The sequence below is a fragment of the Pseudopipra pipra genome, chromosome 1 (assembly GCF_036250125.1).
Source record: "Pseudopipra pipra isolate bDixPip1 chromosome 1, bDixPip1.hap1, whole genome shotgun sequence".
NCBI classification, from domain to species: Eukaryota; Metazoa; Chordata; class Aves; order Passeriformes; family Pipridae; genus Pseudopipra; species Pseudopipra pipra.
Genome location: NC_087549.1, coordinates 129,788,621 through 129,807,106, shown reverse-complemented (window position 1 = coordinate 129,807,106; position 18,486 = coordinate 129,788,621). Strand labels below are relative to the sequence as shown.

The 18,486-nt window shown below is 43.7% G+C and overlaps 1 protein-coding gene across 4 annotated transcripts; it reads left to right on the top strand.

Annotated features, from left to right (window-relative positions):
- Nucleotides 1-2,793: 2,793 nt before the first annotated feature.
- On the top strand, nt 2,794-9,110 carry TAC1 (tachykinin precursor 1). Of its 4 annotated transcripts, XM_064676761.1 has the most exons (6): nt 2,794-2,899; nt 3,596-3,733; nt 3,847-3,943; nt 4,555-4,578; nt 6,235-6,288; nt 8,480-9,110. In XM_064676761.1, the coding sequence occupies exons 2-6, from the start codon at nt 3,611-3,613 to the stop codon at nt 8,527-8,529; spliced, it is 348 nt and encodes a 115-aa protein (XP_064532831.1). In that variant the 5' UTR covers nt 2,794-2,899; nt 3,596-3,610; the 3' UTR covers nt 8,530-9,110. The 4 variants fall into 4 exon arrangements, with proteins under 4 accessions (XP_064532831.1, XP_064532840.1, XP_064532823.1 ...); XM_064676770.1 differs by lacking the exon at nt 6,235-6,288 and having other exon boundaries at nt 2,795-2,899; XM_064676753.1 differs by lacking the exons at nt 2,794-2,899; nt 6,235-6,288.
- The last annotated feature ends 9,376 nt before the right edge of the window (nt 9,111-18,486 follow it).

The following is an 18,486-nucleotide window of genomic DNA, read 5'->3' as shown; positions in this document are numbered from 1 at the left end:
CCAACGCGACTTACCACTAAACTACCGGACATTTTACTGGAAACCAAAACATCATCATAAAATTCAAATAAACATTTCACAAGAATCATCACACAGGAGGTATTACATTAAGCCTACTGTAAAAACAATTCTCTGAGGTGTGTTTCGCAGGCAATTGCTTCCCGAATAGTTTTCCATTAGTGTTGAGATTCAAGCTACAAAAAGTGCCTTTTGTTCAGCTCCTAACCTTGATTAGGGAAATATCTGTATAAGAACTCAAAAAGTGTCTTTCTTTGTCACCCTCACAAGAAATGTCAATCCCTATTTGGTTTACTTTGAGTCTAATGATCTCCTGATTCGTAAACAAAACTCTTCACCCTGTTGTTAGAAATCACATGGTCTAACTGTAACAGGAGGGTGGGATCTGTGCCCTGAGCATGGATAGAGCAGGTATATTCACCACAGACACCTTGTACCTACATGCAAGCTCACATATTTATTCACAAGGTTACTCATAGATAGATATATGCTAATACAATATGTCTGAGAAAGAGGCAGTTTTGGTAAACCTGTGGTTTGTTTTTTGTGTACAAAGGACATTTTACCATGCTCTAGTGCATCCCTAGGGCAGTGATTGGGGAGCACAAAAGCAGTAGCTTCAGCTGCTTCCAGGTCAAGGTGTAGCTCTTGCTTTCTTATTTGAGTCTTTTATCTCCTTTCCACATGAAAAAAATGAACTCAGAAAATCTTCCTAGGAATCAGCTTTGCTCATTAGCCATAAAAGCTGCTCATTTCCTGAAAAGTTCATAGTGCAATATCTGGGTATTGCAGGTCTAAGAATGATTAAACAGCCAATTTATTTTAGAAATTGAGAAAGAGAAAAGTGAGCTTGACCTATTAGTCAGTTTTTCTCTTCCACAAAACTATTAGATAAGTCTAATAAGTCTAGATAAACTACTTGAATTCATTAAAGTTTCTGAAGAATAGAACGAACCCCTTTTTAATTTTTCTTCTCTTGCTCTCTCAAAAAAGAAAATCCCTGTAATTTCATAGGTCAAGTTATGATTATATCCATTTTGGTAAAATGTTGAATTAGAGAACAGAGACTTTTAGTTAAAACTTTCTGTGGATTCCTGGATGATAGAAATTGATTTCACAGGAAGTTGGGAGTTCTCAGGATTTCTGTGAGACATGAGCTTCATCAACATCTGTAGGATTGGCAAGCCTAGTTTGATATATACGACCTTTGCTCTATTGTCACTATAGTTAACAGAAACAACATAGTGAAAAAAACCACAAGAAAACAACTTTTCTTCAAGAGTTTTCAAAGTTCACACATCAAAGGGAATTATCAAAGCTGCAGCATGAAAATCTGATGGTTTGGGTTCCCAGAGATGCTAAACATTGCCATTCCTGCCAGCTTTCAACAGGCAGAAGGAGAAGCATTCTCACCACTAACGCTTGTGGTCTCAGCAGAGGTGCCCACATCAGGTACTGCACGAAGTCCCTTACTGGGCTTTTCCAAACCACTGTTTTTCTCAACCACCCTGTCAAAGCAGCCTGTGTTGACTAGAGCAACCCTCAGCTCACTGGGTCACAATCTTTCTTATTTATGTGCAGTCCTATAGACAAAGAGTAGACACCTCCAGAATCTGGAAGAGTCTCATTCCTGGCCGTGCTCTTGGGAATACTTTGTGTTCTGAGCAGCATTTCTGGTTAACAGAGAGGCCTGGCATTAATCATGCCTTTATTTAGAGAACGAAGGCCCAAGTCCTCCTTGGATCCACAAGAGAGGAGATTTACCACTGTCACCTCAATGGTAGCATCCTGGAGCAAGCAGAGGTGTGGTATGGAGGAGCTTATTCCAGCTCCTGAGTACTCCCTTCTTTATCAAAAGAAACACTGTTAACTCTGTCCAGACTGCATGATTTAGGCTGTGGTACCGTGCACCATGATAACATGGGGGCTGAGAGATCACCAAGATTAGCTGAGAAGCCTCATGCACAGCTGACCTTGGAGAAATAAGATGGAACAACCATGAAAGGGAAGATAACCTAAGTAATTATGAGCCAAATGCCAGCAGCAGTGCAAAATTGTCGTAGGGGAAGGATGCAGGCAGGGATGTGCTGCTAGAGAGACTGGCTCATTTCCAGTAAAGGCATTCGCCTGTCACAGCAGCCAGCCCAGCGGTACCAGCCTGCTGCCTTGTGCCGGCAGCCCGTCTGCAAGCACACACACGCCAGACCTGGGGTGCAATCACTCAGCCAGGCGCTTCTCAGCTTCGTGCATTCCTCAATTCTGGTCCCAGCGGGCCGGGGCCGCCCGAGCAGTGGCACAGGGAGGGTAGACCTGGGGAGAAGGAACTTGCCCGGGCACGGGAGGCAGCTCGCTCCCCGCATTCCGCTCGCCCCCGGCTCCTGCCCCTCTCTCCCTCCCGGCGGTGCCGCTCGCAGCGAGAGCAGCTCTCCCTGCCCTGGGGGACCGGGGCCGGGGGGCAGAAGTGAAAAGCGGCATCCGCAGCCTTAGGTCCGCGCCCGCATCTCGCATCCACATCCAGAGCCTCATCCCGCGTCCGCACCCGCAGCCGCAGCCGCCGCCGGGACGCGCCCTCGCCCCGGCAGTGCGGGGCGGCCCCGGGGGCGCGGAGCTGCAGCGGGAGGGAGTGTGGTGGGGGAATGTCGGGGAGAAGCCGCCCGGCCGCCGCGCACCCCGCAGGAGCGGGAGAGGGGGGCGGGAGCTGTTCGCCCCGGGGGGGGGGTGGGGGCTGTCACGGGGCTGGGACCACAAAACCGGGGGTAATTGCATTTAGGCAAATGAGGTTGCCTCGGCCCTCCCCGTCTCCAGGTATATAAAGTGGGGAGCGCTCCTCTGGCCGGCCAATGCGCTCGGAGAGCATCTCCCACCCTCCGCGCTGCTGACGGTGCGTGCGCCTCCGGGAGTCCGTCCGTGCCTGTGAGGGTGCGCTTGTCCGTATGGTTGTGAGGAGTGTGCGTGGGTGCGGGGGGTCTGTATGTGTGTACTTCTATGGGGTGGGTGCCTATACCTGCTTGTGTGCTTCTGAATGTGCCGGCATGTTTTTGTGCCTGTCCTGATGTGTGAAGGAATGAGGGTGTACCTCTGGACACCTGTGTGTGTGTGTAGAGAGCTGCATCCCTACGTAGGTGTGAGCATCTAAGGTGTGTAGCTGTTTGTGTGAGTTTGTAAGTGGATGCATGTGTACCTGGGTGTGTGTATGAGGGGGATGTACCTGGCTGGGTGTATTTATGTGGGAAGGGGTGAATACCTGGATGTACTTCGACGTGCGAAGGTGTGTTTATGTATAACCCTCTATGTCCGTGTGTGGAGGGGTACCTCTGCCTGTGTGCGTGACTGTGCACTGGTGTGCACACGAGCTGCGTGCCAGTCTATTATGTGTGGGGTGTGCGTGTGTCCAGAGGTGACTGTAGCAGTCGGGGGGAAGGGAGGGTGGTGTGACTCGGCGCCTGTGGAGTCTATACGTGCGAGGTAGCGTGTCCCCAGGTGTGCCCCGGAGGCAGCTGTGAGTGTGTGTGCAGGGCTGTGCGTGCTCGCTCCGCCGGGGCTCGGGGTGCCGGGGCTCCAACCTCTGCCCCCGCAGGACGTCGAGGCGGCGATGAGGCTCCCGCTGGCTTTCGCCGTGCTCCTCCTGGCCTCGGCGCAGGCGCTGGCCGAGGAGATGGGAGCCACCGACGACCTCAGCTACTGGTCCGACTGGTCTGACAGTGATCAGGCGAAGGTGAGCCCTGGCGGCCCCGCGGGGTGCGGAAGCGAGGGGCTCGGTGCCGGGCACTGCCTGGGCAAAACGGGGTGGGGGGTCTGCGCTGAGCGCCGCCCGCTGTCACCCCGCAGGAGGAGCTGCCGCTGCCCCTGGAGCATTTCCTGCAGAGGATGGCCCGGAGACCCCGGCCCCAGCAGTTCTTCGGCCTCATGGGCAAGCGGGATGCCGGTGAGCGGGGTGGGGGGCTGGCTGCTTCTCACGCCTCTCCACTCGCCCCTTCTCCTAGTGCCTCCCCAAACTCCACAGCGGTTGTCGCTCGGGTTTAGTGTGTTACGTCTTTTTCAAAAGCTGCCATGTGGGGTGTTTGGGGTTTTTTGTTTGATAGTTTATTTCAAGTTTTGTATCAGATAAACTCACCAGTTGGAAAAGAGAGGGCTTCACATTAAAGTGCCAAGTGCGCACCAATTACAGCACGCAAATCCCGGTGAGGAATATCATGACGATTCATGGGATAATTCATACATGCTACTGAATTGCCCATGTAGGGAAATCTGTTCTGTGTACAATTATTGCCATGTTTACTGATCCAAGAATTGATCTAAGAAACTGGAGCTAAACTGATCTAAATTATGTGGGCTTAGCTAAAACAAGTTTTTGCAGTCTCTTCGAAGAGAAATGCAGTTGTAAACCATCACTTTAATTTCCCTTAAGTGGAATATGCATAGGGTAGTTTTTGTATTTGATTTTTCAAAACATTGCAGTAGTATCATATGTGTATGCCAATCCTTTTACGACAACTCTTTTTTCCGCTTTTTCTCTTCCTTTTCTCTTCCAATCAGGATATGGCCAGATCTCTCACAAAAGTAAGTTTAAAAAAAAATGCAAATAAGTAATTATTAGAAGATATTAAATAGGGAATAGTGTATTTGACGGGATTAGTTAGAAGATGACTGGTTTCAGCCGAGGAATGGCAGCACTTCTGGTGAAGAAATGTTCTGTTAAAGGATTGAAACCTCCACCCCAGTGCCGCTGTGAGCCTGTATCTCATCTGAGCTGCCGCAAGCTTTGAAATCTCAATCCATATTAATGTGCGGATGTTGCAGCTCTCACTTATTTCCCTAGGGGGGGATTCTGTAAGCCTTTCTTATAGTCAAGGCGGGCTTACTGCCAGACTCAGAGAGGAGCAATTAAGATGACAAAATCTGGAAAATTAGAGTATTGAATTTCCAAATCCCCAAGAATGCTTTCACAGGAGAGCCCATGTCCTCACATGCGAGATGCTGTATCTGTGCTCTCAGCATTGTCTGGCTGGGAATCAGATCCGTGCTCACAGTAGGGGCTGATTGATGATGTGCTGCCATATGAACAAGCCTATCTTGCCCCATTAATAGTGTGCTTTGCTCTGCTTCTGTGTAACACGAAGCAGGAGATGGTATCAGCACTGTGGTGTTACTTTGTTCTGCGCAGTGACAGTTTTATTCTCTGAATTTATCTGAAGATGTTTAAACAGAAGCTGGAAGACTTTTAGTAAGTAAAAATGATCTTGTATTCTGTGACACCTCCTCTGTCCACAGAGATCAACAACTGTCTCAGCGTTCTGTTATCCATAAGATGCTTTCACTAGGGTTATGTCTCTGAAGACCAATAAACACTTTGATACAAAGCTCATGCCAAATAACCTGCTGACAAAAGTAAAAAAATTATAGATTTCTGAAACTGCTTCAGATTGAATTAATACATGTGAGGTCTGAGGATCTTGTTTTGTAGATGAATTAGCCAAGCAAAATTCTTTCCAAAGAGAAATTTCTAAGTTTACCTCAAAAGTCAGTTTAGATAAGGAATGAAAATGAGCTATTCTTCTTTATCTGAAACTATAGCTACTATATCTTGATATATGCTGTAGGCCAAAACTTGGAGTAATTTATCCTCTGCACATCCAGTGCCTTGAGAAGTACTAATGGGACAGGAAGGTAATACCTGAACTCATAAATATTCCAAATACAAAGCCAGACTGTCTAGCTCAGACGTGTCCAGACATAGAGTCCCATTGGCTTCCTCTCCAGTAAGGGCTCTGCCTGACCTCTGAGGGAGATTTTTCTTCCACGTTACAGAAATAAAACGACAACAGATAGAAGAGATGCCTCACACAGATGCAGGCTATACCAAGACACTGCCTTCTTGTGCATTTTCTCAAATCGGTAGGAATTGTACTGGGAGAGAAATAAGAATCCTTTAGTGGTCATTGTTTTTCCATTATACTTAAAGAAACAAATCCACAAAACGAAAAGTCTATCTAAACTAATGAGAAGATGTCCACTAACTGGCCTGTGCCTTGGTCTAACCTGTTAAGTCTGATTAGTCAGGCTGATGTTTATTTTTTGTTGTCTGAGAGGGATGTGAACAACTGGTCTGTGAGATAAACAGTTTTGGAGCCTATCTTCCTTCCTCGCTAAAACACGTTATCTTAGAAGCCTGCCTAGTTCAAATGTATTAAAACACCCCTAAATATATTTTTTCAGGGCATAAAACAGACTCCTTTGTTGGACTTATGGGCAAAAGATCTTTAAATTCTGGTATGTATATGACTAAATCTGATACTTGGTGATATACAGCCTCTTCATTCCGTTGCCTCTTTGTTCTCTCCCAGCGGATGGAAGAAGCAGTGTTTATGTAGTGTAGACTCAGAGTTCTCTGAAAAAGACCCAGGATTTTCTTTGTTACCCAAGATATTTCCGGGTTTGCTTTACTCCAATTCTTGAGATAGTCAGGCTGGTCTGAGCTGCAGGAGAGCTCAGGTAAAAGTCTCCAGGACACTTTCATTACTGCCCTGTCCTTGCATGGTCTGCTGGTCCCCAAAGTACTAATACAAGAAAAAAAATCTAAATTTTACGGACATGCCAAGAAAAATTCAGAGTCTGAAAATGTAAAGTTCATTTACATTTGTGGTCCAAATCCAGACCTCATCGGGTAAAGGAATATCCTCATTGTCTCTGGACATCATTATTCCTAAAACCTGGAGCAGAAGGTGGAAGAACAGCATCTCATTCTGCAGATCAAGCTGTTAAACATTCCCAGCCTCTTCCAGCTTTTCACTTCACCCAAAGCATTTTAAGCTTTGAGCGGATACTGAGAATTTGTATTATTTTCCATAGGATCCATATGGGGCAGGATTCTCCTCTCCTCTGATGTGCAGAACCCCTGTGGGTACCTGCAAATTGCCTGTAGCTCTACCTTCCCTGTGCTATAGGGTTGTACTGAGGAAATCCCTCAGTGTGAACTAAAGTATCAGTTGATTCTCCAGAATGGGAATTAAAAAAATAAAAACCCTAATATATATTTCACATCTCTGAAATAGTTCCCACTGTTTTGTTAAATGGATGATAAAAGTTAAATTACTAGCTGACACCTTTATATTATGTGGATACATGCTGTGATCTACGTTCTGCAATTATGGTTGTCAGTAACTTTTATTTTCAATTAAACCCCGTTTAAAACTAGCAATATTGCTCTCTGCATCATTTTACAAATTGCTATGTATCATGAATAATTTTATACAATTTTATCTGTGGTGGCAATAGCTGTTAAATGCATGATACCTGTAAATATATCTGCTATCACAAAAGTAAATAGCCTGGAAGTAATAAAGTGGGTTTGGTTTCCATTGGGATTACATTTACATTAATATGAGAATATAAAGTACAGTAAATGTTTTAAAAAATGTAAAGATTTTGTTGCCCTAATTTCCAATTGCTAGTAGTCAGGCTACTATTATGTGGTATTTCTAACAAAGGCGAATAATGAAGTTTTGCCCTGTTGGGCTATGTAATACCTGCCTGACAGGTTAAACTAGAATTCACTGCTTTTCTGCCTGATTCATTGGGAGGGAAATGGTAAGAAGTTGCTTCCCCTAAGGACTGTGTAATCAGAGCAAGATCAGGAGTAGTAAGCGTTAGGACTATCCTTACTTATCCCTACTGGAAAATGTTTAACTGGGCAGGATCTTTACCTGGTGCTATGGTTTTCTTCTGCAGAAAGCCCCTGAGAACTCTGGCAATGTGCAGGAGTTTACGCTGTCTTGCTGGGTGTGAGTGGGGTGCTGATTTAAGTCTTGTGTGACAAAGCAGGGTATTGGATGCTGATGTCTCAGTCCCTGTTTTGGGCACAGACCTGACCAAGAAGGGCTCTCTGGGGTTCACTCTCATTTTAAAAGAGCAAGAAGGAGAGATCTACCACTACTAAACACAAAATACGTTACTGAAGACTATTTTAGGCTGCAGCTAGTCCACAGGAAGTCTGAGTCAATCTGAGGAACTTGGCTTCTGCCATAGTCTTTAGTAAAAGTTAACCCTGTGTGCAGGGCTTGGGGACAGGGAGGGTTTAAACCTGACAAAGAGCTGACTGTGCAGGAACGAAGGTGGACATGTCCATGCAGAAAGCCTCTACCCACAAATTGACCTGAATGCTCAGATCCCATAAATTAGATGGATTACTGGGAGGTAAATGGGCTCTGAATTAATGGTACTTCAAGCAGCTCAACAGACGATAGGTAGAAAACACTGCTCAGACCTTCAGCCTCCAGGAGTCTGAGAGTTAAAACCAAATCAAAGCAGCTCAGGGTTGGGCAGGGAGGCCTCGCCTCTGTTCCAAATATGCCACTGAGGTCCAGCAGTGACCCAGCTGGCTGCAGGTCTCTGACATTTCTTGTGCTTGCAGGGGTTTATGCAAGGCTGCACTGTGTGCTTCATTCTGCTTCATTTTTTGCAGGGTCCTCTGAAGGGAGCATAGCACAGAATTATGAACGGAGGCGTAAATGAGACATTCCTGCGCATTATTTACTAAACTTCATTTGTTCTGATGGCCAATGCAGTGTAATATAAACTAACCACTGTATGGAATAATTATTTATTTAACAACTGATGGGGTTTGGGTTTTTTTGAGTTGTACATTCAATAAAATTATTATTTTTCATATTGTGGCAGTGATACATGTTGTGTAGGTGTGTTGTGGTTCTGAAAGGACCAGCAACCCTGGTGATGTCTCACAACAAAGCACATCATTTGATATGACCCATAAAGTTATGTTTACTAAACCAAGCAAATATTCTTTTGTTCATTGAAAGCGAGTCTATCAGCTTCACAGCCAGTGCAGAACAGAGCTGATGTTCAGTCTAGTGCCTCAATTTGTTTTCATGTTTATAATGTACTGTAATTTCTGTATCAAAAAAATATATTTGTATCATTACAGCATGTTTTATGTTCTGTGACTATGTATCTATATATTTTAAAAAGGGGGTGGGTAATGTTTGAATGGGAATCCAAGGTCTTCATTTCATAGTCTGGAATTTTATGACAGTAACATTTTAAATAAAAACTACTCTGGGGCTTTTGCAACATAATTCTTTTGGTGATAGTAATGGAGTTATTTCCCACGTTGGTCTGCAATGAGATTTAGATCCAAGCAAGAGTCTGAGACTGGAAAGAAATATCAAATTAATGGTTTCTTTTTGCAGGGAGGCTGTGAGCTTCCTCATATGTGTTTGGTGAATGTTTGGAGGATATGCTACTGGAGACAGGAATTTCTGAGATTGCTCCAGGTCACACAAGGTGCCATCCATCCTTAACCTGATGGAAATCAAGAAGCATGTTGTCTGAATGAAAAGGGCGTGGTGTACTCCCCAGCTCCAAGTGGAATAATTTGCTGTGGAATTCATCCAGGATTGTAGGTTTATTATTTGAAAGCTAAGCTTTTAATAAATTCTAGCCCTCAGATTCACAATAAAGCACCTGTTGACTTGAATCCATGCAATATAAGAGAAAAAAAAAGTGAGTGTAATTATCTTTTTAATTAAACTCTCTGGTTACTATATAAGCAGGACAGTCCTGAAATGCTACATACATCTCACCAGATGCCAGGGCATCTGGAGATCTATCTTCTTTCCCCCTGCTAAAAGCTGTACTTCTCCATTTGATGCTATGATGTGAGCTTTCATCGCAGATGAATCAGCAATGAAAACAGGCAGTATATACAAACCAAGTAATAAGTAATACGAAGGGATTCACTGGTTGTTTATTTCCGTTTTGGAAGTGAACTCAACAACCTCCATTTTCAAGGCTACCTAAGGCATCAGCAGAACTGCCCCCATTACGAGCAGGTGGGTGAGGACTTCTCTCCTGCTAGGTTAGAAGCAGCACCTAAGCGTGCCCATGCTTAAAACAGATCCCACTTTCAGCTAAGCAGGAGGGGATCTAGCTAGGTGGGGGGGTGTGTGGTAGGAAAACTGAAGCCGAATTACAACAGGGACCACACTCGTGTGAGAGTGGTTGTACTGGCACTCTGCCAGTTCTTCATCTTGCCAGCACTAATTTTCAAACTAATAAACTTCTGTATGAGCTCCCACTGTGAGGAGGGGAAGCTGACTGACTAACAACATGGCAGAAGGACTGTGGAAATGGATGTTGAATAATGCTCAGTGAAAAAAAAAATTAAAAAAAAGAGAAAAAAATTTAAAATGCTGTTCTTCTACCCTGGGAGCCTACAGTGCTCCCAGAGCTCACAGCCCATGTGCACTGAATTGTGAGATGCAGAGAGTAAAGTGAAAGCTCCACTGTTCACTCCCTGCAGCCTGCACATCTCACAAACTTCCTCGCAGAGGCAACCACTGCAAACATATTTGCATCCAGAGAAAGCCACAGAGAGTGGGCTTTAAACGTTTGCAGGACAGCACAAGTACTATTTAACAGCATCCAGTAAACAGATAGGACTGACTTTTCTGGAAAAAACATAGATGGTTTGGGTTGGAAGGTACCTTTAAAGATCACCTAGTCCAACCCTCTGCCATTGGCAAGGACATCTTTCATTAGATGAGTTTGCTCAGAGCTCCAACCAAACTGACACTGAACACTTCCAGGGATGAGACAGACACAACTTCTCTGGGCAACCTGTTGCAGTCTCACCACCCTCATTGAAAAGATTTCCTTCCTTACAACCAATCTAAATCTACCCTCTTTCAGTTTAAATATCTGATCATCTTCATGGCCCTCTTCTGGACTCATTCCAACAGATCCATCCCCTTCCTGTGCTGGGGACCCCAGAGCTGGACACAGTACTCCAGGTGGGGTCTCACCAGAGTAGAGTAGAGAGACAGAATCACCTCCCTCAACCTGCTCCCCACACTGCTTTTGATGCAGCTCAGGGTGTGGTTGTCTTTCTGGGCTATGAGCTGCATCATGTTGTTTCACATCCACAAACAACCCCAAATCCTTTTCCTCACGAATGCTCTCAATCCATTCTCTGCCCAGCTTGTATTTGTGCTTGGAATTGCCCTGACCTTACACTTGGCCTTGTTGAATTTCATGAAGTTCACACAGGCTCACTCCCTGTGCCTGTAAAAATTGTTATTGGTGGCATCCCTTCCCTCAAGCGTGTCATGGCACTACTACCATTGTTCCACTGCCAAGGCTGAGCCTTTGGGAGACCAAAGCAGTCTCCTTTTACTTGTCATTCTGATCAGTGGTTTTAATCTGGTATTTGGAAACAACTCATTTTAATTTCTGGTGGTAAAATAATGTCAGATTTGTGCTAATTTGGGTTTTGAACAGTAAGGTTAAAATTGGCATTGATTTATATGTTTGTATAGATATCTATTCCAACTTAGAAATAAAGCAAATACACCAAAAGGCACTGTCTGAAATGTTCCAACTAATTCTACCAACAATACAAAAAAAGCCCTTCATCACATTTCAGTGCTGGCAGGGACTGCTTGGTCAAGCTGTGCCATGTTGGGGCTGTGGGGCTGTGCCTGCCCAGCAGGCCTAGGGCAGATGTGGAGATGCACAAACAACACATCTGCAAGCATCCAGCTCAGCAGCTGTCCGTCCCTACCATAGGCTCACCAAACATTTGTCCTCACAGGCATCCAGGGATCCTGGAGACTCACACAGGAATTCTTATTCTTATATCTTTTATCTGCCTTTAGTCTTAAGCAATATAGTCTATACATTACTGAGTAATTCAAAGGGACTTCTAAATAATTTCCATGGTCTTTAATCTCCCTTTTAAGGCTTCTTCAGCTTTTAAACACTTTTATGTATTGGACAGCATTGTTTGCAGCCCTGGGCCACTGGGCCACTTATGCTTTCGATTGCTGGGCAGGGCCAGCTTTCCAGAGCCATTGCAGGTTTTGGAGAGGCTTTCACTAAATCCCCCGCTATCTCCACAACAGCCAGCCACGACTGTGACACAGACTTAGCTCTTTCTGATGGCAACAGTCTGACACCCTTCAGGCTGCAAAAACTAATCAATAACACTGCAGCAAGGGCATCTGTCAGCAAAATGCAAGTGAGCTTTAAATAAAGCAATAAAAATCTTCCTAGGAAATCAGCACGAAGAGTGAACTCAGGGTGATGCTGGTAATGGTCACCACTGGGGAGGTACTACAGGCAGTTTGATGTAACAGCCCACCTCCAACATACTCAGCCCCCTTTTAGTTTCTTTTTTCCCTCAGAAACACATAATTCATTTGCATCCTGACAAGTGGCTGCTCTTCTGGTAGGCACTGTCTCCCTCACACACAGAAACTTCACTTCCCTTGGATGGGGATGCCAAATTCAAGATCTCGGCAGCCTGCCTTGCCCAAGCATGACCCAGAGGACATAATCTCCATCCAGCATCTCCATCTCTCTGCTGTTGCATGGAGACTGGCCATCCCTGGTGCAGGCTGCAGCCAAACTTACCCTGGGAAGCCAGAGCCATGGCACACATACCCGGTCCATGAACTGGGGAGCTGGGAGGGGGGTTTGGCTCCACCGTATGCATCTCACCAGGGGAGCTCAGGTTCTGCAGCACTTGCAAATCCTTCGCTGTACTCACATCAGGAAGCTGGAGATTTTCATCACGATCTTAACCAAAAGAAAAGGAAGAATCTGGAAATGTTTAGGCACAGAGATCTTGCAGGAATCCAGCCCCCAGTCATCATTAGCTAGAGCAGAACAATATCAAGAGGTTTTTGTAAATCATTAAAGTGATTCTTTAAAATGCTGTTTATTCAGAGTATGTCAGTAGCAGCTCCTTCAGAGCTACCAAGAGCCATTATTTAAATACAGACTTTGTCCCTTAAACTATGTCTCTTAAACTATGGCTTAGATAGTGGCTTTAGCATTAAGAGATATCAAGCAAGTCCCAGTGCAAACTTTGGTAATGACAAAATTTTCTTCTGATGAGCCCAAACAGTTCCCTTAGCCAGCATATCACAGACTGCATTAGCAAACATCTCCCAGGGTGACAGGACAAAAGCACACAGCAGCTGCTTCCCTGGAGTTGTACTGTGTCAGGATGCAGCCACCTGCTGTTCCAGATACACTCGAATGTCCTCATATATCTCCAAAATAACTCACTCACCTTTGCAGAAAATAGTCTTTACTGGAAGAGCAGGGATTTTTTAAATTTGTTTTCACTGCTAGCAAGTGTACAAATATCCACAAACAACATCTTTCAGGAAAGACCAACACACTTTTTGCATTATTCTTTTAATGGTACTGATAGAGCATAGACTAAAACATTTGTCAATGGGAGAAGCTGTATGAAATTCATTATGATATTAATTCAAAATTATCACTGCTCCACCTCTGATAGATATCTGGTTTCCATCAGAATAAAAGAGCAACTCATCAGCTCAGAAACTCCTTTTTAAAGAGAGGTATGCAGAGCATGTGCAACAAACCACCTCTTGTTTTCTCATCCATCTCCAAATTAAACAAGGTCACCACTTACTGCATACAGAAGAAATGAAATGTGAACAGACTGTTAAACAACAAAACACTTCATCTGTCATGGTGCTTCATGCTCTCCCAGAAGCCTGGAGGGAGATCAAGGTGAGATGGCTTGGCAAGAGGTAACTACAGCGGCTGAACTAGAAATGCAATGCACACCCTGTACCTAACCAGTCACTTCTGCAAGGTGCTACCTAAGTGCAAAGAAATTTAGGAAATTACAAAAGAGAACACTGAATGTTTACAAAAACTCCTGCAAATTAAAAAAAAAAAAGCCTTTATTTTCCTGTCTAAACCATTTCTCACACTTATTTCAGAAGCATAGCTGTAAGAGATTTAAGAGGTATAAGATGTGCACCAATACATCATAAAAGACCCATAAGATCATCAAGTTCCAATCATATGTAAACCATTATGTTAACATTGGAGACACCATCTGAAAGCAAGAGAGGGCAGAATTGTGTGGAGCAGGTAAAGAGTTGCATAAATTCATGCTATATATTCTCAACCAGAGCTTGAGTGCCTCAGTGCCAATATATGCTGATATAATTTTAACATTGTTTTCTACATGAACTAGTTTGCATTGAAAACATCTAGCTGGGTAACAGAAGAAACCTTTAATCACAGACATTCAATTTTGGCACATAGAAGTGCATTTTATTTTCACTGTTATAACACTCAGACAACAATAGGCATATTGTATTTCTGTGCACCAAAGCATTAAAATTCAAGCAATACCCTCTGGAAGCAAATTTTGCTTGGAGAATATACACATTGATTACTGAAGGAATATATACATATGGTGTAGCTACTCTAAGACTGCATTTAAAAAGTGTTTATAATTCAGTGAATTTTAAAGCAGTGAATTTTTATGATTCCCAAAAGATGTAAGAGTTGTTTTGTGACACCTGAGCATTTGCAGCTTGGATTCCCATTGCGTCAATTCAGCCCAGGCAAGGCCTGCATCATGTGAGCATGAGTGAGACCAGCCCAGGGCACCAGCAGTCATCACCAATATTGTACATAGGCACAAGACAGCACTTCAGAACAGTTTCTTGAAATATAACATAATGAATTCTGATGTCTGCAGATGGCAACCTGTTTATCCACAGCACATCTTCCCCACACTTCCTTGCCAACCCAATTCCAGCTCTAGGAAACAATCAAACCTTCCTGCCCTGCCCTCCCAGGCTGCCAAAGGAGTTCCAATTAGTGTCAATTGAGATAATAGTTCTATTTGCATTTTTAAGCTATTATTAGCAAGTTGTCAGTCAGCCAGTAATTTGTATCCTTTTGGTATAATGAGTATTTAAATATTTAAAAAGAGAACATTCCTTTCTACCACCCCCTTCCTTTTTGTGCTAAAATAATAATGGTTTTAATCAAAAGTAATTTGTATTAATATACATTTTGCCCCAGGTGTTAAAGGCAGTCTTCAAGAGCAGTGGTGAGAGATGTTAAGTAATCATGGCTAGGCTTCGGAACAAAGATTTGGGAAGGGCTCTACTCACATTTGTTACAAGTGCGCTGGTGGTTAAAAAGGCAAATACGAGATAGACACGTCTGACTGCAAAAGGCACAGCAGAAAGACTCCTTAGGTGGTATATGCAGCAAGACACGATTCTTTCTGCGTTGTCTTTTCTCCCCAAGAGTGATCCTGCGTGCGTTCTCAAAGGCATCAGCAGCGTTATAGATGGTGTGTGTCCAGACCTCCCGATTGGAGGCCAGAGTAGACCAGTTATGTTGATCAATATGGCCAAGGTTGAGATGTTGTTTCAGATAGTTTATTAATATAGATGACTATTTCTATCCTCAATCGTAGCAGGAAGGCTGCTTTTGCAACCAGATCATTGTAGTCTCCTCTTGGCCCCTGCAAGTTGATTATGGTGTAACAATTGAGGTCAGTTCCAATAATTTTATGTACCTAGGATTATAATTTTCTAAAGGACTATTTTGGACCCAATTACTCTATCTTCTTCTTGGTGAGAATTCATAAGCACCCTTTACCAAAAACAACAAAAGGCAGAAGACCTGCCTCAGAGCAAGCGTGGAGTAGGCAAGGGGTTGTGTGTCAGATTGGACAGCCAGCTCTCCATTGTCATTACACCACTGATGATGACTGGGTGATGCTTTTTTCTGACAGGCTTCAAGTCTAGATGCTCAGGTATATGGAGTCTGCTGCTGAGAGAAAAGAGGCCTTAAACCTTTCTGATGTGCATCTGTAAAACTTTCTAGTAGGCTTCAGAGGTGAGTCCATGTGAACTTAATGGAGTTCAAAAAGGCACATGGGTCAGCACAAATACAGACTGGGCAGAGAACGGATTGAGAATACCCCTGGGATGAAAGACTTGGGGATGTTGGTGAATGAGAAGCTCAACGTGACCTGGCGATGTGCACTCACAGCCCAGAAAACCATCTATATCCTGGGCTGCACCAAAAGCAGTGTGACCATCAGGTCAAGGGAGGTGATTCCCCCTCTACTCTACTTTGGTGAGGCCCCATCTAGAGTGCTGCATCCAGCTCGGGGGCCCCCAAAATAAGAAGGATGTGGACCAGTTGGAGAGAGTCCTGAGGAGGCCACAAAGATGATCAGAGGGCTGGAGCACTTCTCCTATGAAAACAGCCTAAGAGAGTTGTGGTTGTTACGCCTGTAAAAGAGAAGGGAGACCTTATAGCACCTTCCAGTATACACAGGGGGCCAACAAGAGAGCTGGAGAGGGATATTTACTAGGACATTTAGTGATAGGACACAGCGTAATGGCTTTAAACTGAGAGAGGATAGATTTAGATTAAAGGAAGAAATTCTTTACAGTGAGGGTGGTAAGGCACTGGAACATGTTGCCCAGGGAAGCTGTGAATGCCCTGTCCCCGGAAACATTCAAGGCCATGTTAGATAGGACTTTAAGCATCCTGGTCTAGTGGAAGGTGCCCCTGCCCATGGCAGGGGCATTGGAACTAGATGATCTTTAAGGTCCCTTCCAACCCAAATCTTTCTGATTCTATCATAGCGTTCTCTCTGTAGGACTATCTGAAATTCTGTGATCCACATGTTAAAAATGAAGAAAATAAAAAAAAAAGCCTAACAACTTCAGAGGTAAAATTAACATTGCTTATCCCCTAGCCTGGGAATTATCTTCCATATTCCCTAGAACTGACATTGTATATGGGTTCCAACTCACATTACTAATTTTTAATATAACTGGTTTTGAATTACCTCTAAATTGAATACTCAATGTTCTCAATACTAATGCAATTCAACTTTCAGCTGCCTTCTTACCTGCAGCACCAGCATGAGAAGCTCTGCACAACATCTTGAGCAAGATCAATTAAAAAACATTTTTCCTTTATGCTTGGCTTTATCCCTATTCTAATCATGTACTTATTAAATTCCAGGAGGCTCACGCACGAATCCCAGTGACAAGTGTGTGTGAAGGAAGAGACTAAAAGCAGAAGCAGAGCAGAAAGGATAGCAGCCTTCCCTAGGGATGAAGAGCTCATTTGCACAGATGTACTGACAGCGGCTGCCATCTGCCGGCTACAAAAAAAAAAAAGAAAAAAGTAAAAAATTAGGAAATCATTCTTGAAGCAACCTCTCAATCTGAATTTGAACTTTGACAGACACTTTTTGTCACGTGGGAGGAAATGTGTCAGTTTGTTGGCTTCCTGGAACACAGTGCACGGAGCAGAGCCAGCTCCAGCCCACTTGCATGTTAGAAACACGACGGTCAGGTAAAAACTCCAGGGTACTGTCAACATCTTTTTTTGTAGCTCCGGGGATGCTTGGAAGACCCAAACCTGAGCATACAGTGCTGAAAAAAAACTAGTTGCCCAGGTAGTTTTCTCTTACTGGAAGAGCTTCCAGGTAACAAAAAGATGGAAAGTGGCACTACAGAGAGGAGTGGGTGAAATACCACAAAAAGATCTTTGAAAGCAGCATGCACAAACCCTGTTAATGTATCACCACCCCTAGCTATTACCCCTACCAACTTACAGGGTATCACAGTAGCACAGACCACTTCTCTGCTCCATCCTCCTTTGCTCCTTCTCTGCTTCTTCAAGTTTTGTAAATAAAAAATTTAAATTACTATTTTAAATTGAAATTATAAATTTTAATAATTAAAATTCTGTGCATTACCTGCATCCAAACAGAGGCTCATACAAAACTAAGACTTTCCTAACTGCAGCCTTTTTGTCAACCACAATGTCTATGCAGATATGTAAATAAAAAACAATAAACCCCAAAAGAATTCCAAAATGAGGAACCAAGACAGGCATGGTGCAGGTGATGTGCTTTGGCTATCCCTAGGAAAATGGTTGAGAAACAGACAGGGTACCTTACTACAGAAATAAGTAGCCCCTCCCACATTTCAGCCCCACTCTCCTTTGGACAGACTGTCATTTATTAAGGGGAATCAGACACTAGGTCTGTATCAGAAAAAAAAGACTAAGTCCACCTCTCCAAAGGCTCACTGTGATTTTTTGGTTTTAGCTACAATTTTACTTCGGTTCTGAGTGGAGAAAAACAACCACCTTGACTGATATTAATTCTGAATCTGAATAAAAGTATAACACTTATTGAGGAAATAGCTTCCACAGCACTACTGTGAAAAGGTTCAACATTGGTTCCTGCAGCCTAGTTTTGTGAAGTTTTTTTATTATTATAATTCTTGGTGAAGACAGTTACACACCTTGTAGATGGTATTTCCCACACCAAAGGTCCTTCACAAAGACACTCCCCATATTCTATTAAAATAAGACGCTTTTACATTTGACTGTGATTTTAAATACAGTTTCAAAGATTTTATATAGCTTCAGACCATCCCACACAAAAAACCTCTGACCAATGGACTAAGGGTCTCCAAAGTCCTGTCAAGTGATCCCTGGCTCTTACTTACTGTCAGAATAGTCCAGCTTAATTTTACCCAAAAGAAATGGAGTGGAAAAAGAGGCAACCACAGCAGGAACAAAGATGAACAGTAGACAAGACAACATTACACACTGGAC